The 22,252-nt window shown below is 42.3% G+C and overlaps 1 protein-coding gene across 1 annotated transcript in view; it reads left to right on the plus strand.

Moving 5' to 3' along the window:
* The window catches only part of kmt2cb (lysine (K)-specific methyltransferase 2Cb), a 56,461-nt gene that overhangs the window by 28,045 nt on the left and 6,164 nt on the right, over positions 1-22,252 (plus strand). The window contains 36 exon segments of the mRNA XM_026374519.1: positions 406-522; positions 843-947; positions 1,859-1,963; positions 2,070-2,251; positions 2,920-3,084; positions 3,206-3,312; positions 3,410-3,481; positions 3,570-3,782; positions 4,455-4,574; positions 4,834-4,959; positions 5,318-5,448; positions 6,397-6,589; positions 8,264-8,356; positions 8,618-8,665; positions 9,616-9,756; positions 9,852-9,884; positions 10,208-10,348; positions 10,437-10,578; positions 10,700-10,935; positions 11,171-11,244; positions 11,767-11,964; positions 12,193-14,181; positions 14,845-15,158; positions 15,307-16,441; positions 16,443-16,875; positions 16,961-17,072; positions 17,202-17,268; positions 17,390-17,450; positions 17,578-17,810; positions 18,362-19,981; positions 20,232-20,423; positions 20,631-20,795; positions 20,890-21,016; positions 21,158-21,305; positions 21,453-21,637; positions 21,962-22,098. Coding sequence (XP_026230304.1) covers positions 406-522; positions 843-947; positions 1,859-1,963; positions 2,070-2,251; positions 2,920-3,084; positions 3,206-3,312; positions 3,410-3,481; positions 3,570-3,782; positions 4,455-4,574; positions 4,834-4,959; positions 5,318-5,448; positions 6,397-6,589; positions 8,264-8,356; positions 8,618-8,665; positions 9,616-9,756; positions 9,852-9,884; positions 10,208-10,348; positions 10,437-10,578; positions 10,700-10,935; positions 11,171-11,244; positions 11,767-11,964; positions 12,193-14,181; positions 14,845-15,158; positions 15,307-16,441; positions 16,443-16,875; positions 16,961-17,072; positions 17,202-17,268; positions 17,390-17,450; positions 17,578-17,810; positions 18,362-19,981; positions 20,232-20,423; positions 20,631-20,795; positions 20,890-21,016; positions 21,158-21,305; positions 21,453-21,637; positions 21,962-22,098 — 9,660 coding nt within the window.

Here is a 22,252-nt window from a genome sequence, read left to right on the forward strand (position 1 = left end):
AAAAAAAAAAGACATTTTAGTCCCTCAGATAACTGGTTGATCATTTACATGATGGTCAATGGTTATACATTTCTAAAAAGTGCAATAGCAATTTCAAAATAAATACTTGAATAAATTAGTGAAATTATTCAGACAGTATCAGTTTGCATCCATACAAACATTACAAAATGACATTACCTTCTAGAAAAGGATGAACGGTCCTCCTGTCATGTATAGTTAAAAGCATATATAGGCCTAAAAGCTTAAAGTGGGAGCTTTTTATCTGCTGAGTACACTGTGACTTCAAGGATTCAGCGTGTGCAAAAGCTAAATAAACTTTTGCAAACAACAAAAGCGTTTACCCATTTTAGTTTGTAAGACAGGGAGTGGTCATTGTGTGGTTTGGTTTTTGTCTTTCTTCCACAGGGTCGAGGGTCAGGCTTTCCCGGGAGGAGGAGGCCCAGAGGGGCTGGTCTGTCAGGTAGAGCTGGGCGCGGCAGGGCCAGGGGGAAGAACGGAGTGAGCCCCAGCATTAACCCTGGGGTATGTGCTAGCAGCTGGATGACATCGTGGCAATGCTGTATACTTTATGCAGATCTTTTTTTTTTTTTTTTTTTTTTTAACTTTGCTTATATGTTATAAACAGCATTAATGTTAATAACAATGAACTGCTGGGTTCATTTGGTAAAGGTTGCATATTTTCTGAGGGCCAGTTCCTCAATGCCTCCAAAAATCAACTCAGCAGCTTAAAGAATAATGGAAAGAAACCAGTTCATTATGGCACGTGCATTTCAACTTGTCCTACTAACTCTAAAAATGTTGGGACCTATGTTTGATTATCGTGTTTATTTTCTGACATGCAGATCACTACGATAGAAACACCATACCCACTCAAGGAGGAGGAGGAAAATGCCATGCATAACACAGTGGTCATATTCTCGAGCAATGACAGTTTCACGCTGAAACAGGTGTTTGTTTTTGTCTTTTCTTGTTTGTTTTTGGGAGGAACTCCTAAGAGTATGGCTTACGTATAAATCCTCATCCATGAATTTCTTCATTTAGTTAGATGGCCTGAAATCAAATCTGTGCTTAAAGACCTCTCCCACTGGAGATCATTAATTCCTGTGGAGATACCGCCAACTGCCTGCGGCAAATGAAATCGATTATATAACACGAGATGATATTGAAAATTTGTCGTTTCTCACTTTGTGGCTTCAAAATAATGTTAATATCCTGAATTTAATTCCATAAACACTAAGATGATGACCACTGTCAAATGTTCATCAGTGTTATCTGAAGTTAGCAGTGTGAGATGGTAATTCACAGATTGAAATTGTCTGTTGTTGCAGACTACTGGTAAATAAAGTAACTATGCAAATAAACAGTACATTTGAGGTACTGTTTTGTAGGCACCCATCTCTGAATGACTCAAAGAAAAGCCGATCTGATTCTCAGCTGTGTGTGTAGCTGTGAGTGTGAAAAGGGGCTCACACAGTCATCCAGGGTTTAAAAAAGGTCTTAAGACTGTGTTTCCAAAAGCATCCTGTTTTCTTTTAACCTTACCTTTCAAAATACTTTTATGCAAATTTATATTAGAAGATATATATATAACAGCTGCACTGGGTTTTTTTTTTTTTTTTTCCACCCACAGGTTTGGGTTAAAGAAAACATTTTGTTTTACCCTTTCTTTTATTATAGCAACAATATAGACACTGTCCTTTAATTGTCATAGCCACTGGCATTTGCAGAGCATATTTACACCCATGTGTTAGGGTGCTGATAATAAAACTGAACTGCATGTTGAGCTGTTATCAGTTTAGTGTATTTTGTTTTTATCTTCAGGAATTATTTAAATCAATAATGTTTTCCTTCCTTTTAGGACATGTGTGTGGTGTGTGGAAGTTTTGGCCTTGGTGCAGAGGGCCGGCTCTTAGCATGTGCTCAGTGTGGCCAGTGCTACCATCCATTCTGTGTCGGCATAAAGGTGCTTTTACTAGTGTTGAGTTTGTACATTATAAATTGAGTATACCGTACAGTACATAGCAGCATTATCATCCTTACTTATTAATGCGTCATTGTTAATTTGACAGATCACCAAAGTGGTGCTGAGTAAAGGCTGGCGTTGTCTGGAGTGTACAGTGTGTGAGGCCTGTGGCCAGGCCACAGATCCTGGCCGTTTGCTGCTGTGTGATGACTGTGACATCAGTTATCACACCTACTGCCTGGATCCTCCACTGCAGAACGTACCCAAGGACAGCTGGAAGTGCAAGTGGTGGGGAACTTAGTAATCGCGTCACCTATTTATTAATTTTTTTCAAAGTGGAATTCATGTAATCAGAAGTAAATTTGCATTTACTAGAAGCAGTAAACACTTATATGTTGAACATGTTACTGTTTGTTGCACCCAGTCCTGTCAGAAGGGCAGTATTCCAGCACTGAGAGACCAAATAATCAATTTTTAAAGTTTTCTTACCTATTTCTGTTTGAAAATCATCGCCATTATACAACAATACAAAGCCAAGTAATGAGAAGGGCTAATTCATACAGGTTCAAATATCCACTCAGATCATCACGATTCTAGAGTAAATCGAAACTGTTTCTCAGTTTACTACACAACATGAAGGAATTATAAACTAGAGAAAAAGCTCATCGTCAGGGTCTTAGTTTTCCAATTTTCCCAAGACTAGACAGTGGCTGTCCAGTTGGAGCAGAGGGTTTGCAAGAGCCCAGCTGCTGCCACAAATGTTGCATCCATATGTGTGATTGCATCATAAAATGGAGAAGGGGTTACCTAAATTGAAATTCCTAACGATGGCAAACGAATACATGATTTCATATATGCAGCATGTCAACAGTGTAATGAGCAGGCTGGATTTTCACAATGCATAGAATCTGTTGGGTAGAACCTGGACTGACCTCTGTCGTCCTTGTCTCCTGCAGGTGTGTGTCCTGTACCCAGTGTGGTGCCACCACTCCCGGTCTAAGGTGTGACTGGCAGAATAATTACACCCAGTGTGCCCCCTGTGCCAGTCTTGCAACATGCCCCATCTGCCTGGTGGACTTCAGTGAAGGCGCGATCATCGTGCAATGCCGCCAATGTGACAGGTGTGCAGTGTTTCTACAAAACCTGTCGTCTTCAGCTGACAACGCTCTTTAGATTTTTTTTTTTTTTTTTTTTTTTTTTTAAATAATTGGCTGTTATCTGAACTCCCTGTTTTATGTGCAGATGGTTTCACGCTACATGTCAGGGTCTCCATTCAGAGGAAGATGTAGAAAAAGCTGCAGACAGCAGCTTTGACTGCACAATGTGCCGATCATTCAAGACCACTAAAGGTGGGAACATCGTGATTGCTCTTTTTCCTAATGCCTCTGTGTGTGTGCATGTATGTTAATGTTTTTAATGGCTTTTATGAATCTTGTGCTGCTGCAGTTGTGACCAAGGCCAGGGACACCATTGAGCCTGTGGTTATGACGCAGATTGTTACAAAAGCTAAGGAAGTTGGTAAGTTGACAGCTTCAAAATTGATGATTTATAAATAACAGATTATTTGTCCTACAAGATGATTTGACTAGCCTGTTTGTATTGTCAGATCTGTCAAGGACCTACACCCAGGATGGTGTTTGTTTGACAGAGTCAGGGCTTTGCCAGCTCCAGAGCTTGTCTGCTACAGCCTCACGGCGGAGGAAACCCAAGCCCAAGCTGAAGCTGAAGATCATTAACCAGAACAGTGTTGCAGTGCTTCAGGCTCCTGTAGATCCCCTCTCAGAACATTGCCGTGATGAAGACATGGAGGAAAACAGAGGTACAGGTTCTAAGTTTGTATTTAATCTGGTAACTCTGTTTTTATAACTATATAGCTGTAAAGTTCACACCTAACCTACTAAGAGCTGATGCCAAATTATACCAGCAGAAAGTAGCCTACATGACATGTTTAATTTCAATGCTGTGTATCCTGTCTAGAATCATAGTGTAATTTGCTCACCTTATGTTAATGCTTGCTGTCAGTGTAACTATCATTAGTTAAAATGGCTAGTAGCGGCATACTATCCTTACCCTTTTCACAATATTATTCAGTAAATAAATAAATGCAAGTATCCAAAAAGGGTTGAGTTTTATATAATGAGCTTTATGTGCTGCCTAAAATATATATATATTTTTTAAATGCAGCACTGGTAAGATGCATCTTATTTCAATGGGATGCAATTTTTGCCCTATATTAAAAGTCTTTTTCCTAGTTAGACTTGAAAAAATGTTGGAACTTGCCATTAAAATAAGAAATGAGAGTTTAAAAAAAGAGCCTTACTGGAAATGTCCTTAGTAATGGAACTGGTGAACTTAATTTCAATCAGGCTAATGTCTTGCCACTGAGAGGAGTTCAGCTAAAATTGACCCTGGCGCAGTGTTCAGAGGCCTGTCTGGGGTGTTCTGTGCCGCTGCGCCGTCACTCATCATCAGTGGTCTCTTCCTCTCACAGAGGCAGAGCTCCTAGATTGTGAAGGGAAGTCTGACTCAAGCCTGGAGCGAGAGCCAGCAGAAGACGACTCCAAGGGGGCCGATGGCGGCAAGAAGAGGAAGAGGAAACCGTACCGTCCGGGTAGGGCACCTGATTGAAGGAGACAGCTCCTCTGAAGCATAAAATGGAGCAGTACATGCCCACCGTTGTAGCTGCAGCAAAGCACTGCCATCTCAGGGCCTCTGATATACAGATAGATATAACTTTAATGCTAAATTCTTTAAACAATTGATAGGAACCACTCATAGCTCAGTATATTTCAAATCATTTCACCTCTGGTATATCAAAATCTTTTTCTTTTTTTATTAACTTATAATATCTTTTTTTTTTAAATTGCAAGGCATTGGCGGGTTCATGGTTCGTCAGAGGAGCCGTCCAGGCCAAGGTCCAGGCAAGGCCAAACGATCCCTCAGCAGAAAGGATTCCTCTGGCTCTGTGTCAGAGATTCCTGTTGGAAAAGAAGAGGGTCTGTACATCAATGATTCATCCGCCTTTTGCATTATAGTAGATTGTCATGAGATATAACAGTTCAGTGTTTCCCAAGGATTTTGATGTGGTGGTGGCGGAGGCCAATAACACTGACAGGGTGACAGCCTGGTGTACACTGCAACACACTACAGTGAAGTAACTTATTTATTCTGAGTTTATCATATATTTGTTCCAAAGATGCTGAGTAAGGAAGTTAGTAAAAATAATTATATTGTAACTCCTCAAGTCATTGGATTACAGATGGCATCCTTCTTTTGGAGAAGTGGATTAAGGCAGGGTGCCCAAGTAAAGTCTCACTGCAGTTTTTGCTGATGCATTTCTTTTCTGTGTTGCAGGATGGACAGAGGCACTGCCTGATACTCCTGTGGATGAGATACCCCCTGGACCAGAGGTCCCAGAAAAAATAAAGAAACGCTATAGAAAGAAGAAAACCAAACTGGAGGAGGCCTTTCCAACCTACTTGCAGGTCTGACTCTATATAATCATATAATGTAAACATCTGTATTAGCATTATTGCCAATACCATTCAGCACAGTTCATCGATGTAGGCATCATGTCTGTAGTAGTGGATGTTTCTCTTTTATTAAACAATGCATATTGTGCAAGTTGATTTCAGAGCTATTTTTGTTGTACTATTATGCAAGCCTTGTATTCACAGATTGTCTGGTCTTGTCATGCCATATCTTCATAAAATGCATTTTATCTCACCCTTGGGAAGGTTGGGAATCCAAAGTACACTGCCTGGAAACCACTTACAGAACTTTGGGCCACGGTGCCCCTTCTGTGAGCTTTTTTGAAAAAGGAACAGCCTAAAGGAACTCGCAGTAGAGGATGCTCGTCTTTGACCATGCTCTTTAAATGGCTACTGTCTGGGTTGTGAATTGACATGTAAAAGCTTAACCAGAGTTGACTTCAAGGCTCCTTGTCTCTAGCTAGTATCTCAGTGTCACCTTGTGTTGGCCAAAACATAGATATGTGATGTGCATTAGGCCACCAGCAGCTGTCAGTGCTGCTCTTTATCTCGCCACAGCAGGGGGAGGTGGAGGATGTTCAGTCTAACCTAAAGGTCTGACACAGTGAAGAAAATTTCATTAATTATTGAGATAGCAACATGTTGGGTTTTTAATGTCTTGATGCAGCAGGGATCTGCAGTTACATGTCACTGAAGATAATGGATGACTTGTGGGTATGTGTGGTTGGGGGAGGTAGGTCCTGACAAAAGTGAGGTGAGCAGCAGCAGGACTGTTGGTTTGAGAGCTCATCTGTTTCTCTTTGGTCTGTTCTTAATATGCATTGAATGATTTTGTGTGACATGGTGTTGTGTTTCTTAAGGATGTCAAGAACGCTGAGCAAATGGTTTTTGAAGAAGGCTGTCAACACAGAAGTAACCAGTCTTTTGTATTGTCGTGTTCAGGAGGCATTTTTTGGAAAAGATCTGCTGGACAAAAGCAAACAGAGCAGGCAGCAGGGGGTCGAGTCAGGGTTACTGGAAGAAGGACAAAGTCAAGTGGAGAGGAAGCACCCTGCCACCAGCTTTTTAGACCCTTCGTCAGACCCTCTGCTCAGTTCCTCAACAACATCCCTCCCAACCAGACCCACAGCAGCACGTACGTATACACAGTGCTTTGGTCTAGAAATGGACTAATTAATTAGATATGATCAGGTAACTGAGAATGACTTGTGCTGGACAGGATTGATACAGCCTTATTTTTATTTTGGTTCCTGCTAATTTATACATTGCATTTTTCTCCTGTGACTCTTAAGAGTGGTTACCCAATGAGAGTCTCATTCCTTCTCATATAGGTCCACCAGACATGTTCAGACTGTGTTTCAGCCATTCACAAAACGTGAGGTTAATCTGTGGTCAGTCTGCACCTGCGTCAAACACAGAATTTCATTCTTTAAATACAGAATAAGTGAAGTTACTGTTATAGCTTTCAAGCTTGCTCTGTCTTGCCTGCTCGCTCATTGTCTCTTACACTTTCGATCTGTCTCTCAATCTTACAACAAATGTCACATGTCCCTTGTGCAGACGGGAACAACTGGTTGTGCAAGAAAACAACATGCCTCATGTAATAGAATAGTAGCGATACTGAGTGGTGAACATATTTAGCATGGCCTGTCACGTCCAACTCCAAATAACTGCCAGTCTGCCATGAATGTGGATTTCATGCATGCTAGCAAAGTGTTTTGATACAGTATGTTTATTATGTCGTCTATCAGGTGAATAGGTTACGATAACAAGTTCTGTTTTTGGTCTCATTCCAAGTTGCTAAATACCCAAACCTGTTGAACTCAGTCCAACGTACATATTATCCAGTCTTTTACCTCCTCAGTAAAGACCAGAGTATAAAACATAGAAATTCTTAAGTGAAGCAGGTCTTGTCATTTTTATTCTTAATATCCATTTTGCAAAAAAAATTGCGTTCAAAGAAATGGTTGAAAACTAAGCCCTGTGAGACTTGACGTTTCCAATCCATAGCATGGTTTACAAATATTTCTATCATTAATGTTAAGTGATAGAGAGACCAAACATTTATTTTCTATAGATCTTTGCACGGATAACAAAATACTTCAATTAAGAACAACCAGAGAAAGGAAAATATCAGCACTAAGTGGTGGTTTTGCATTACAGAAAATTATGTGCTGCTGTTTGAAAGGGAGAGAAATAACGGCTAAACCACTGCTGTTTGAAGAAATAAAACACTGTACCCTTGACAATGGCGACCTTCAGACAATAATGGGATTTTTCAAACATTTTTAAAAATCCAAATATGAAGAAAATGGAACATTCTTAAGGGGAGAAGATTGTGGAATAGAAATGTGTTGCATTTAGGTGAGATGAGTTTGCAAGAAACCAAATATGCATTTTTAGTCATTTCTTTCAAATAATGAAGTGCAGTGATTGAAAGCTTGAGGTCAAATGCTATGTTACATTAAAGACTGTTGACTCCATATATAGCCTAATGTTTAACAGAAAACAGTGGGGTCAATGCCTAATATGATTTAATACTTGGAAAACCTGCTATCGGAGCTGATGTCTTTTGCAGCAGTACTCTGGGCGTCATTTTAATTACCTCAACATATGAGTTCTTTCAGTGTTGATTGTGTACATACTAAACAGTTCATTCTATCTTTAAATTCTATATGTGGCATCCAAGCAAGTTATTCCAAATCATACTTTAATGTTCATTCAACATCACCATCAGTTATGATTTGTGACAGTTTGGTTTTTTCTTTTTTCTTTTTCTTTTTTGTTTCTTCCTTTTCCCCATCTACAGATACATCTGAGGAACCATTAGTTGATCTTTCTGATGTTCTGAACACTGATGCAGACATCTTGGGAATGCTGGAAAAGCCGAGCAGTGACTCTGGTGCGTCATAAATCTCACAGACAGTCACAGCGACTAGACTTTATTAATAGTCACCTAGCTGTGGGTTTACAAAATCTTTTCTTCAAGGGTTCAGAAACTTCCTCAGACAGTTTATTTTTGCTTTTGCCACATTCTTTAACAAATATCTTTTTGTTCATTTTTGGTTTTATCTTTTGTTTGTTTGCATTGTCTAAAGCGTGTTGTGCTTGTTCTGTCTCCACTATTTTTTCACTCATTTTATCTGGTTTTGGGTTCTTGTAGGTCTTGATTTTTGCCCCTTCCAGGTTGACAGCTCACCTCTTCCTTTTGGTAAGGGTGCTATGGCCTCCTAATCCCTTGCTTTAGTGCACTCCACCTCTCTTACAGTGTGTGTTTCTATTTTAATGTGCATGTGTATAAGCTGCTTCATACTTAGCTTTTCTCAGCCATCTCAGATTGTTTTAACACTCATAAACTGCTTAGTGCTTACCTAACCCAGTGCACAGTATTCACCCAGAAGTGTATGGTGCGTCGATCTTTGTTTGTGAACCTCCTGCATCGTTTTACAGTGGTGACATTCTTTAAATAAATTAAAGCAAACCACCAAATTCACTGCTGCCTAATTGAAGATGTCTTCAAGGCAGCAAAGAAACAAAATGACAAGGACTTTTAGATTTCATAAAATTGAGTATCTTAGAACCGAGCAAGTTGGAGAACAAGAGGCTTTGGTAACTGTCCTTCCAGTTCCTGAAGACAGTGAAGGTTTTCTGTTCTCAGACTGGATAATAAAAAAACAGTGTCCTTCGTTCTTTGTAAAGACGATTTTGTTCAGCTTAATAAGAGATATTGCCAATTAATGATTGCAACCATCATCATGTTGATGCAGTTCTGCATTTAATTACTTAAAATGTATTCAGTGTCTTCTTTTTCATAGAGAATACATGGTTATATAGTACAAAGGACCAATGTACATGATGGGTCAAAGCAGTATTTGTGTGTCTTTGCTGAGAATTAGTATGACCTCTCTGTCTCTTTAGTTTCCAAAACACTTCTTTTAAACAACACAGGAACCCCAAGGAGCTGTAATCATATACTTTTCAGTTTTGATTACATTCCACAAACTGTTATAATAAACATGTTTTCACTTCAAGTCTATATTAGTGATCACGTTCTAGGTTGGGTATTTTGATGGTTGCTTTGTGTTTGCATGTGTGTGTGTTTGTGTATGCGTGTGTGCATGTTATGATTTGTTTTTTGTATGTCTGTGTGTGTTTCCACAGCTGGTCTGGACATTGGGCCCCTGGCAGACAATTCCCCAGTGGCGGCCCACTCTCATCCTGGCCGGAGGACACCTCGAACCCTCCCAGAGGAACCCCTTGATGGGATTCTCAGTCCAGAATTGGACAAGATGGTCACGGATGGTCAGTTTGGGCAGACAGACCAGACATCCACAACACTTTCAGCTTCCATCTTCATATAAGATGAATAATCTGTTTTCTCCTGTTTCTTGTTTCAGAATCAATTCTCAGCAAACTTTACAAAATTCCAGGTTTGTAAAGAGCAATTCATATTTTTTGTAGCATCATATCCTTGGAGTCACTGTTTTCACACAATATTTGATGTAACTATAAAGTCCTTATGCAGTGTTATTTTAGCAGTTGGAGTAGGGTTCAGTCTTCTGCTAAGTAAGGTTATATGGGTTGGTGTGATACACTGTACAGATGTCTTTTTTTTGTTGTTGTTGTTGTTATATCTTCTTAAAAATAATTCCTAACTCTGCAGTAATCCTTTTTAATTAATAATTTGAAAAGGACTATTCATATGTTCCCCTTTGCCAATTTAATTGAAAAATATATTCACATTCTCTCACAGAGCTGGAAGGTAAAGATGTCGAGGATCTCTTCACAGCAGTTCTCAGCCCCAGCACGAGCCAACCACCACAGGTGCCTCAACCCCCTGGTCCAGGGCCTCTGCCTGCCACACCTGGGACTAGCATGTCGCACCCAAACACAGGTACATCATTAATTACTTTGATGTGGCCTTGCATAACATTTGACTTTGTTTTTGAAAATATGATTTACCTTTAAAATTATGCCTGCAGGGAACTCCATGTTTCCGAGGATGCCAATGATAAATGGTATGATGGGACCAAACCAGCGCTTCCCTACAAATCCAGGCGCAGGGCCCTGCATCCCAGAAAATTTCTCCCCTCTTAACCGTATGCCTTTCAGTGACAATCCAAGGTAATGCACTGTTGTCCTGTTTCAAGTTAACACAAATTGCTTTTTTTTTTTTTTCTTTGTTTTCCACCAAATCAGTGTTGTGAGACAAGAATGTTATATGTCCTCTTTTCCTTTGTTTCAGGGATAGAAAGTTCAATCAAATGCCTAGAGAGGCAGTTGGTCCATGGCCGTCCCCTGCACATGGTCCCAGCCCTACATCTTCTGGATCTCTGCCTGAGGGGGAGACTGAAGCCATGTCAAATGCCCAAAGGAGTACACTCAAGTGGGAGAAGGAGGAGACACTTGGAGAGCTAGCCACTGTTGCACCCGTCCTGTATACCAATGTCAATTTCCCCAACCTCAAAGAAGAATATCCAGGTTGGTTTACACCTGTTAAAGCTCTACTGTGGTGTCCACCACTGATTAATTGTCCACTATTAGTCAGTGATTTATTTATCTATTTATTGCTTGTTTTTGTAATTGCTCTTATTTCTACTTATGTCTGGCTTATTGTTTGGATTTAAGCACTGCACTGTCTCACAGTAAAAAAAAAAAAAAAAAAAAAATTTGCTCTATGAGCCTGTTGGCATGACAACTGTTATTCTTTCAACAGACTGGTCTACAAGAGTAAAGCAAATTGCAAAATTGTGGAGGAAAGCTAGTTCTCAAGACAGGGCACCGTATGTGGTAAGATCACTCATACTGTTGGATTTCTTCAATTATCTTGTTAAACCAGTGTAAGGCCAGATCTTGAACTGCCAATACTAGTGGCACTGGCATATTAGCATGCAGAATGCAGATTCCTGTATCGCATATGGCCTCTTGCCAATGCAATTTAAAATCCACCCATTCACAGATGAACTAATTAACATAGGAAGCCCTGCTCAGTGTTAGAACTCACTATAGTCTCAGTAATTAAGTTCACTAGATGTAATTTTATCTGGCAGAGGCTAGTTTCACAGAGCTAGTCTTGATTAAAAATGTTTCCTACATTAGTGAATTTACGATATTTTGCCATTGGTTACACTCTTTTTTTTTAACATCCAGATGTAACATCCTAACTGTGATCTGGCAGCTAGTTTTGTCTAGTTGATCTAGCCAGCAGGTTTTACAGAATCAGGATTGCACTGATAATATATGTTTTTCTACAATCTCGTGTTTACAAAGTATATTTATCTGATCTATTGTTGTGGTTGATTTGCTGTTTAGCAAAAGGCAAGAGATAACCGAGCAGCCCTGCGCATCAACAAAGTCCAGATGTCAAATGAGACTGTGAAGAGGCACCATCCGCAACAACAGCCCCCTGAGGTGTTTGATCCCAACATACCACTAGACACAGAACTGCTGTTTAAAGACCCTTTGAAACCAAAAGAGTCAGAGCATGAACAAGAGTGGAAGTTTAGACAGGTAAGAGTGTATGCAATGAAGTCAGCGAATGCAGGGGCAGGTCCACTTTATTTTAAGACAGCTAAGAAGTGGTGGTTTAGTAAAGCTCCGTAAACATCTACACTATCCTCCACATTAACCCTGATGACATTGGTGGTTAGTAGGTCCAGTTCATTTTTGGCATGAAACTGACATTTGCTGTATTCCTTTTGATGCCTAATCCCACTTTTCACTGTGCTCCCCCAACAGCAAATGAGGCAGAAGAGCAAACAGCAAGCCAAGATTGAAGCTACTCAGAAACTGGAACAAGTGAAGAATGAGCAACTCCAGCAGCAGCAGCAACAGCAGCAACAGCAGCAGACCAACAGCCAGTCCGAGGGAGATGGAAACAACAGTGGCAACCAGAGCCCCGCTTCCCAGCCCAGCAATGGCAGCATGTCCCCCATGCAGCAGATCAACTCTAAAGAAAGCTTTGCCAGACCTCAGCTGCAGGATACACCCACTTCAGGTCCTGCAGAGGATGTGTTCTTAAGACCTCCTCCTCCACCTCCATCTGGCCCTTCCTCCCAGCCTCAGTCGCCACAGGTATTCTCACCAGGTTCCTCTGGTTCCAGACCCTCCTCTCCATGGGACCCATATGGCAAGATGGTTGGGACACCAAGACCACCAACTCTTGGGCCAAATACATGTCGCAGAATGACTGTAGAATCTGGTAAATCACCAACCTCTTTGACGGAGCATCAGGACAGAGGTCGGCCTTCTCCTGCTTATGAATCATTTGGTTCTCCAACATCCATGAGCAGTGATCCTTATGCCAAACCTCCTGACACCCCAAGACCAACTGGGGAAATTGACCCTTTTTTGAAGCCTATGGGTCCTCCCAGGGCTAGTCAGGCTGCTCAGGGAAGGCCCCCGATGGGTTCTCCAGGAAGAGATCCATTCTCAAGGCCGATGATAAGAAATGAAGCCTATCAGCGTATGGCTCAGAACAGGATGATCTTGTCTGATCCTTACTCAAGGCCTTTACTAACACCAATCCCTGGAAGTAATGAGTCTGGCTCAGTTCCTTTGTTCAAAACACCTATGCCACCTCCTCAGGCTCAGGATCCTTTCAACCGATCAGGTCCACATCTTAATGACAGGTACTCCCAGAATCAGCAGAACGACCCCTATGCTCAACCTACACATACACCAAGACCAGTGGGGAATGACAGCTTCACTAGTCCTCCTAGAATGGGTCAGCATCATCCTCAGGGGCACTCATTTGCTCAGCCCGGACCAATGACTCAAATATCTAGAAATCCTTATGCTCATGCACCTTCCACTCCAAGGCCTGACCACTTCACATATGACCCTTTTGCCCAGCCCAACAAGCCACCTGCTGACCCTTTTTCTCAGTCTACAGGTAACCAACGAACCATGAGTGAACCTGGTGCTCAAGCTCGCCCATTTTTTGAGCCTTATGCTCGACCCCCTGGCACCCCACGTCCACATGACAACTACGGTCAACCATCAAACATCCCTAGCCCATCATCAGACCCCTATTCACAAGCTCCTGCTACTCCACGCCCCAGTGGAATGAACCAGTTCAATCATCAGCCTCACTCAGGACAGAGAATGTCACCTTCTCATTCAGTGGACCCTTATGTTCACCCACCAGGTACTCCACGGCCCCCGGTAGGAGAACGATTTTCAAAATCACCAGGTAGTCAGAGGGTCCCAATAGAACCATTTACTAGTACACCTGGAACATCAAGGCCTGGGACTAGTGACATGTTTTCTCAGCCTGCAGGCCCTAGACCAATGCTTAATGACCCTTACATCCAGCCTCCAGGGACCCCACGGCCTGGTCCTGATGGACTTGGCAGGCAAATGTCCAGGCCTGGTCCAATGGTAAACCAGGATCCTTTCTCCCCATCCCAGGGAAGGCTTCAAGAGCCTTTCCCTCACCCAGGGTCACAAACACCAAAACACCCAAGTGTGTCTGAAGATGGATTTATTCAGTCACCCTCCAGAAGACCCAGTCAGACACCCAGCCATGACCCATTTGAACAAGCCCCTATGACCCCTCATCCACAAATAACAGAAAAAATTGAAATGAAAGGTCAGCCAGGTGTGGGTAACAATGGAACTGTTCCTCAAGACCCAAATCAACTGTCTAACAACCTACAAATGTCTGGTGCATCCTCTGACGCTCAGGGTGTTGCTCTCATTGAGAGTGAGGAAAGACTCAAACAGGTACATGAATACAGTGGCTGGTATTGTAAATCGTGTAATTGATACATTACTATTAAAGTTGTATTTTTGTACCAGTGTTGAATTAAGTTATTCTGTTATTTTGAAAATATTATAAAAGCATTGTGAAAATGATCCCTTATTCAATACAACAGTTTGAGCCGCTATCCAAGTGAAATTTAGTGCAGTTCAAAACATGGGCATGCAAACACACAGACAACAAACAAACAAAACAAAAAACCAACAGCAAACTAATGCATGTTAATATTTTACCCAAACAAACCTCCTGATTTGCTCCATTTATCAGTGACACAAATTACACAAAAATTAATGTCAGGTTGTAAAATAAAACTAACTTTAATAGTTTTGTTTTCTTTCTAATACTTTAATGTACATATATTTATTGTACAGTATTAAAGTTTTTGCCTTGTTGTCAGTGCATGCACGGTATGTGAAAATAGTTCAACCTATTTCTAATCAGTGAATGTTTTCGTATACATTATATTAGAACATTGGAAGTGAAAGCTTTGTGTGCTACACATTAACTGTACAAGTATGCCAAAATTAACATTGACTTGATCTCTGAAGATGCAATGTCATTACTAGCAATGGTTGACCCTTAGACCTAGAGTTTAAAAAGTTTTTTTTGTTTGTGTTGTTTCATAGCGACAACGAATTAGAGAACTACTTCTCAAACAACAGCAACAGAGGAGTGCCATTCGACAGGAGAGGGGTCCTCAGGAGCCTGCTGTCAACATAAGCCCAGGAACACCACGACCCTGGCCCCAAGAGGGCCCTGGGCAGCAGGGGGAAATGTTCAACCGACCTCCTCCACCTTATCCTGGGCAAGGACCCATGAGAGGGCCAGTGAGATTTCCTGGACCTTTTCCAGGGGATCAGCGTGTCCCCTTCGCTAATGAGGGACAAATTCCCCGGGGCCCACATCCTGTAGATCCTAATCTGAGACACCAGGGACCAAGGTTTGTTTTTTTTTTTTTTTTAAATATCACAATTTTTAGTAGCCCTTAGTTTTTTAAAATTTCTTTAACCCACTACACAGCACTGCACAAACCTAGTCATGTCTTTCCTCCATTTTATATATGCTGTATGTTTTTATCCTGTTTGTAGGTTTGCATATCCACCTGGAGTTGTAGGACCTCCTGGTCCCCAAGAGTTCTTTCCCCGAGGACAACACCCAATGCAGGATATCCCTCCTCAAATGAGACGCTGCATGTCAGCTGAAATGGCTAAAAATATGGGAAGCAACCCTATGGGTTTGCCCCAGCACTTTCCCTCACGCGGTATGCCAGTGCAGCAGCATAACATAATGGGCCAGCCCTTCATCGAGCTGCGACACAGAACAGCCGATATCAGGCCACGCATGCCTTTTCTACCAGGCGCAATGCAAGGAAGCAACATAGATCCCAATTTGCAGGGTCAAAGGCCTGCAGGGTTTCCAGGAGCACATGATTCCAGGTTCCCTTTAAGTCAGGGGCCCAGAATGGTAGACCCAATGACCAGCCAGACTGGCCATGTACAGCTATCTGCCAGTATGGACAATCTTCATCAGCAAAGCCAAATGTCAGGAAACAACACACTCAAACAGTCTCCTTTGATGAGATCCATGAGCCAGCCTGCCTCAAATGAGACTCACAACATGGCAACATCAATGATCCTGAGTGCCCCCCCTGCTGGGCACACGGAGACTCTCTCAGTGGCTAGCAATGAAACTGTTGAGGAAAAACTGGATGCAGAAGAATCAGCAGTCAAAGATCTTGAGGATGTGGAGGTGAAAGACTTAGTGGATGCTGACCTAGAAAACTTAAATTTGGATCCTGAAGACGGAAAAGACCTAGACTTGGAGACAAATGACCTACATCTTGTTGACTTTCTAACATCTGGCAAATTTGATATAATTGCTTATACAGACCCTGACTTAGATGACATCAAGAAAGACATGTTTAATGAGGAACTGGATCTCAGTGATCCTATAGATGATAATGCTGACACCACAGATATCAATAAAAGCTTGAACACTGAGGCGTCATCCAGTTCATCATCTGTTCTGACAAAGTCAGAGACCTCTGGGGAACAGTCTTCAGCTGAAATAAAGCTGGAAACCCCTGGGAGTCAGGACCCTGCTTCTTTGGCACCTCGGCAAGAAATTAAAACAGAGGTCAAAGACTGTCAGAAACCACCTGAGGTAGTAGACCAGCAAGCCACTGGAAACACCTTAACCTCGAGTCAGCAGGGGGTGCTCTCCTGACTCTACCCCTGTCCTGTCTAGTTTACTCATTAAGCAGCAGCCTGAAGAGCAATCATTAAATCCAATTATTGAATCTGTCAGTCAGGGAGGTAACCTCATGCCCCAGCAGAACCAAGTTACTGACACACAGCAGAGCTCTGGACTTGCAATAAGTCAAACAATACCTGATGCTGCCACTGCAGGCGAAGCTTCTATGACCAGTTTTGGGGCAGACCAACAGATGGGCCTAACCACAGGAATGGACCAGAGCAGTCTAGCATTAAACTCGGCGCTGGGTCAGCACAACCAGCAACAGCGTCCTCTCTTGCTGGAGGAGCAGCCACTGCTATTGCAGGACCTCTTGGACCAGGAGAGGCAAGAGCAACAGCAGCAGAGGCAAATGCAAGCTATGATACGACAGCGTTCCAGCGACTCTTTCTTCCCCAACATTGGTAAATTATTTAGGCCACAAGGTCTTTATGTCAATATAGGTTAATGTTATTTTGTTATTTCTGACATTGCCTTGTTTATTTGTAGATTTTGATGCCATCACTGACCCCATCATGAAAGCCAAAATGGTTGCCCTGAAAGGCATCAACAAAGTCATGGTTCAGAACAACATGGGAATAACCCCAATGGTTATGAATAGGTAAAATGTTCACTTTGGGGGTTTTGTTTTCTTGAATACAACTTATAATACTGAGTGAGAGTGTATGTATTATTTCTGATTGGATTGTATGATGAAATTGTCCATTGCTGTGGTATTGCTGTATTATAGATTTCCAGCTGGTCCTGTACCACCTTGTCCTGAAACTACACCACTACCTCCACAAGTTGTTGGACAGGTAATTGAACAATTAATCTGGTTAGATACTGTTTTATAACCATATAAATATTTATATTACAATGTTATATTTTACATATAACAATGTAAAATATCTCTTGTCTACCCTGCTTTCCTTTCAGGATGGGAAACTGACACAAGTAGCAAGACCAAATCCTCCAAACTTTGGACCAGGATTTGTCAGTAAGTTTTCTAAGATTATATATGCATTTTCATTTTGGTTTGAAGGTCTTTCATATCTAGATGTCTTACAAGGTTTGTTTTTAATGCTGTCAAGATTGCTAACCAAATATCCGTTTTCTTCTTTCAGACAATGCTCAGAGGGCTCAGTATGAAGAGTGGCTCAAAGAGACCCAGCAACTACTTCAAATGCAACAGAAGTTTCTGGAAGAGAAGATTGGGGCTCACAGAAAGTCAAAGAAAGCCCTGTCTGCCAAGCAGCGAACAGCTAAGAAGGCAGGACGAGAGTTCCCTGAGGAGGACGCTGAGCAGCTCAAACATGTCACAGAGCAGCAGGGTGTAGTGCAGAAACAACTGGAGCAGGTAAATGCTCAGCCTGTCAAGCTCCACCACTGAATCCTGTCTCAGCCCTATTCCACAGAGTGGCCACCTTAAGCATTGAGCTTCTAGTGCTCTGACGAAGTGAATGTTTAAAGAAAAGACTGAAAAATAACATTCTTTATGCCTTCCATCATCAATATTTATAGCAAAGCCTAATTAGTATTAATCTTACTTAATAATTAATTAATTAATTAAATAATCTAATTGCTCAAACAGCCAATGTGGGTATAAGGTATGATTGGAAGGTGTACATGTAGCTTTTTCCTTTCAGACTTGCAAAATGATAACCAAAGAATTCAGATCACACAGGTCTGTGTCTCCACTTCACCTGTCAACCTGCTCTGATCCATAAAAGAGCAGTGCTAGGGAAAAAAGGCTCTTGGCTGGTTATTCTAACTCCCACCTTAAAATTTAGTTCTTCAGTTTCTGTTTGACAATAAAATCATTGACTTGCTACCTTGGGGAAACCTTTACATGCGATTAAACCCCTTGAAAGCATGTAAGTATATCATTTGTTTGTCATTTTGTTTCAGATTCGCAAGCAGCAGAAGGAACATGCCGAACTTATAGAAGAGTACAGAGTGAAACAGCAGCAAAACAATATGACACCCATAATGCCTGGGATGCACCCAATGCCAGGCCCTGCAGGTATGGTTCCCAGTGGCCCACCAATGGTTCAGCCTCCTATGAACCCCATGATGCAGATACCGCTTCATCCTGGCCAGGGAAATGCACCCCCACGTTTGCCTAACCCACCACCTGGCTGGCATCCAGGTGCTCCCATGCCCATGAGTGGACCAGGAATGCCAGCAGTAATGCCCCCCCAGGGACCTGTGGGAAATCCAGGCCAACCCCATCAGATGCCAATGGGTAACATACCTCAGCACTCACAAATGCCCGTGGAACCCCAAGCACCACCAGCTCCACCAGGTGGTATAAAACCCATGCAGGCAGGTGGTGTGAAGTTTGATGACAACAATCCATTCAGTGAAGGATTCCAGGAACGGGAGAGGAGAGAGAGGCTTAGGGAGCAGCAGGAGAGACAGCGGGTGCAGCTCATGCAAGAAGTTGAACGACAGAGAGCTCTGAAACACCGTATGGAAATGGAGCAGCAAGGGATGATGGGACCTGATGGGAACATGGCACAACTCGCTCAGATGCCATTTTTTAATGCAGAGCTGCCACAAGATTTCATGCAGCCTCAGAGACCTCCTCTACAGCAACAGCCTCTTGGATTTCATCAGCAGCAGGGCATGCAGCATGGAATGGGCTCACCACCTGGCCTACACCCCATTGCTTTGATGGGCAACGGGATGATGCCACCGGATATGGGGCCCGGTTTGGGCCCTGATAATCTTCCCCTACAAACACCTAACTTTCCACAGGGACAGCCCAGACCTCGTCAGTTCAGTGGCCCAGGAATGATGCTTCAGATGCCAGGTGACGGTCCACCATTTGGGGGTGACTCGACACCTCTGCCTTCTAACTTTCCAGGCTCGGGCCAGTCTCTCATCCAACTCTACTCCAAAATCATTCCAGATGAAAAGGGTAAAAAGAAGAGAACCCGCAAAAAGAAGAAAGAAGATGATGCCGATTCAGTCAAGACTCCGTCAACCCCACACTCTGACCTTACAGCCCCTCTCACACCATGTATCTCTGACAACTCCTCAACTCCAACCAGAAACACCCATCTGTTCACTGAGCAGGACCTGTCGAGGTCCCCCTTACTTGGATCATCTACCCCTAGTCATTCGGAGCTGGAAAGGCAGCTTTCTGGAGGACAGTCTGGACAACCTGGTCTCCCATCAGATTTAAGGACACAAGCTCAGGAGCATGACAGAATCCTTGACAACATAAAGCTTGAGCAGATTGATGCCAGTGATTGTCATGGGTCAAGAGAAGGACCAATTGGCTCAGAAATTAACTCTGTGAAGGAGGAGGGTAGTAAGGGCAGTGTGTCCCCCTTCCCTCCAGGGCAAAGTCCAAACAAGGGTGATGCTGGCAATGAATTACTTAAACACCTTCTGAAGAACAAGAGCACACCACCACCTGGATTGTCCCAACAGAGGTCAGACGAGAGCCTGCGCTCAGAAGAAGAGGAGCCTGTAGACTGCAAAACCCTTCTGCGGCAAAGCTCACTGGACAGCAACGGGGTGAGTCTTAATTATTCTAAAGTTACAGAGCATTTGAGGAGTAATCAACATAGTGAGTCATACAGAAGTAGTGATTCTGATTCATATTGTCATGGTTAAATTTGCATGAGTCATTGTATTTGATTTGGGATTTGGTGAGGATCAGATCACATTTCATTACATATTTATAGAGAAAAACAGAAAATTGTAAACAATGCAATAACATTATCCACAGTGTTGCTTAATTAAATTTAAAAAAATGTATTTCCAGGCATACTCTGATGGGGCCCCTGACTTTCCTGGTCCTCTGATCCCTGAACAGGAGAAGAAAAAAGGGAGGAACAAGAGGACCCCAAAAGGAGGAGACAAACCTGCCTCTCGCTACAAGAAGAGGAAGAAGGATGGAGATGAGAGGCAACTGATGCATTCTGGCCCTGACACTGTAATGACCCAAATCAAACAGGTAAGATTGATTTTAGTACCTCTGTACATCTTTAGGAACAAAAGATTGTACAAATATTATAGCTTGAAATGAAAAAAGCTTTATTCTGAATTATGATATAAATGATATGAATATAATAATCTAAGAATCATTTTATAATTCCATTTAATCATGTTTTGATCTTACCTGTATCTCTTCCCTGTGGTTGTGTTTTCCTTCCCGACACAGCAGCTTTCCCTGCTGCCCCTCATGGAGCCTCTGATCGGGGTCAACTTTGCCCATTTTGCTCCCTATGGCAGCGGCCAGCTCAATGGAGAGAATCTCTTGTCTGGTACTTTTGGCAGCGCCTCCCTAGATGGAGTTTCTGACTATTACTCCCAACTGGCCTATAAGGTGAGATCTGCTTATTTAGCAATATTGAACCTGGGTAAACGGAATGTGTCTGCAGCATGGTGTCCTAACTTTGCATTGCTATCGATTCCTACAGCAGAGTAACCTGAGCAATCCACCAACACCGCCAGCTTCTCTTCCTCCCACCCCACCACCTGTGAACCGACAGAAAATGATCAATGGATTTGCCACAACAGAAGAGCTGGCCAGCAAAGCTGTCATGGGTAGGAACACAGGAGGCTGTACCTTAATGTCACTTTCAAGTATTTTCTCAATAGTTTGTCCCTATTGTCCTACTATTTCACATTGTTACAACTGGTTTAGGAAATTCATTCAGTCTGACATTATACTCCTGTTTTATACAGTCTCCAAAGGCCTGGTCCCAAAGCCGCTACATGTACCTTTTAGGACTGAAGAAGATCTACTAGCCCGGGCCATTGGGCAGGGACCCAAAACTGTGGATGTTCCCGCCTCTCTCCCCACCCCTCCACATAACAACCAGGAGGAGCTCAGGTATTGGATGAGTAACAGCAATACTGCATCATTAAGAGCTGTCCTAACATTTGGTCATGTCGATTGCCCCAGTAATTGTGTAATATGATAACTAATTAAATTGGCAAAGGTGATACATATTTTGTGATACTTTGTTTTGCCCAATAGTAACAGAGGACAGGAGCCTTGCAAAGACAGGGACACACCTGACAGTTTTGTTCCATCGTCCTCTCCTGAGAGTGTGGTTGGCATGGAGATCAGTCGCTACCCAGACCTTTCTCTGGTGAAGGAAGAGCCCCCATCCCCCTGCTTGTCTCCTGTCCTTCCAATGATTCCTACACCTAGTGGGAAAGGTAAACAAACACAGCTCCAATATGAAACATTTCTTATAATTAAATATTTTTGTTTATGCAGTCCAACCCATAAGAACACTTGCAAACTGTGTCCTGTCCGGCAATTAGGGTGTAGTATTCTCCTCTTGATTGGGTGTCACCAACACTAAAAAATGTCTGTTTGGTTTGTTTCATATTCCACATAATTTTATTTTTAGTAGAAATGGGTCATGGTTCTTATAGCTAAACATGAAATTCTAGCATACATTAATAGTTTACTCATTTATTTATCTTTTGTTTGTCCTGTCTCTTGTTTTTTTGTTTGTTTGTTTGTTTTACCATAAGGGTCACAAGTCAAACTGCAAGATATCAAGACTGAGCCGTCTGCAATGTTTTTCGGCTCCCCGTTTGGCCCTGTGCCTAATGATTCCAAACAAGGGCTGGTTTCTGTAGCTATCACTCTGAGACCAGCTGCAGCTGAGGTAAGAATACTTACTTATACTAATTTATTTTCATTTTTACAGAAATAAGTATAAATATTACCATTGCTTTATTCCAGTATTGTCAGTTTGTTATGCTGAGTCAAAGATCGGCAGTGTGGCCATTTCAATTCTAATGCAAGTTAAACAACTTGCC

This window comes from Anabas testudineus, chromosome 17 (assembly GCF_900324465.2).
Source record: "Anabas testudineus chromosome 17, fAnaTes1.2, whole genome shotgun sequence".
NCBI lineage: Eukaryota > Metazoa > Chordata > Actinopteri > Anabantiformes > Anabantidae > Anabas > Anabas testudineus.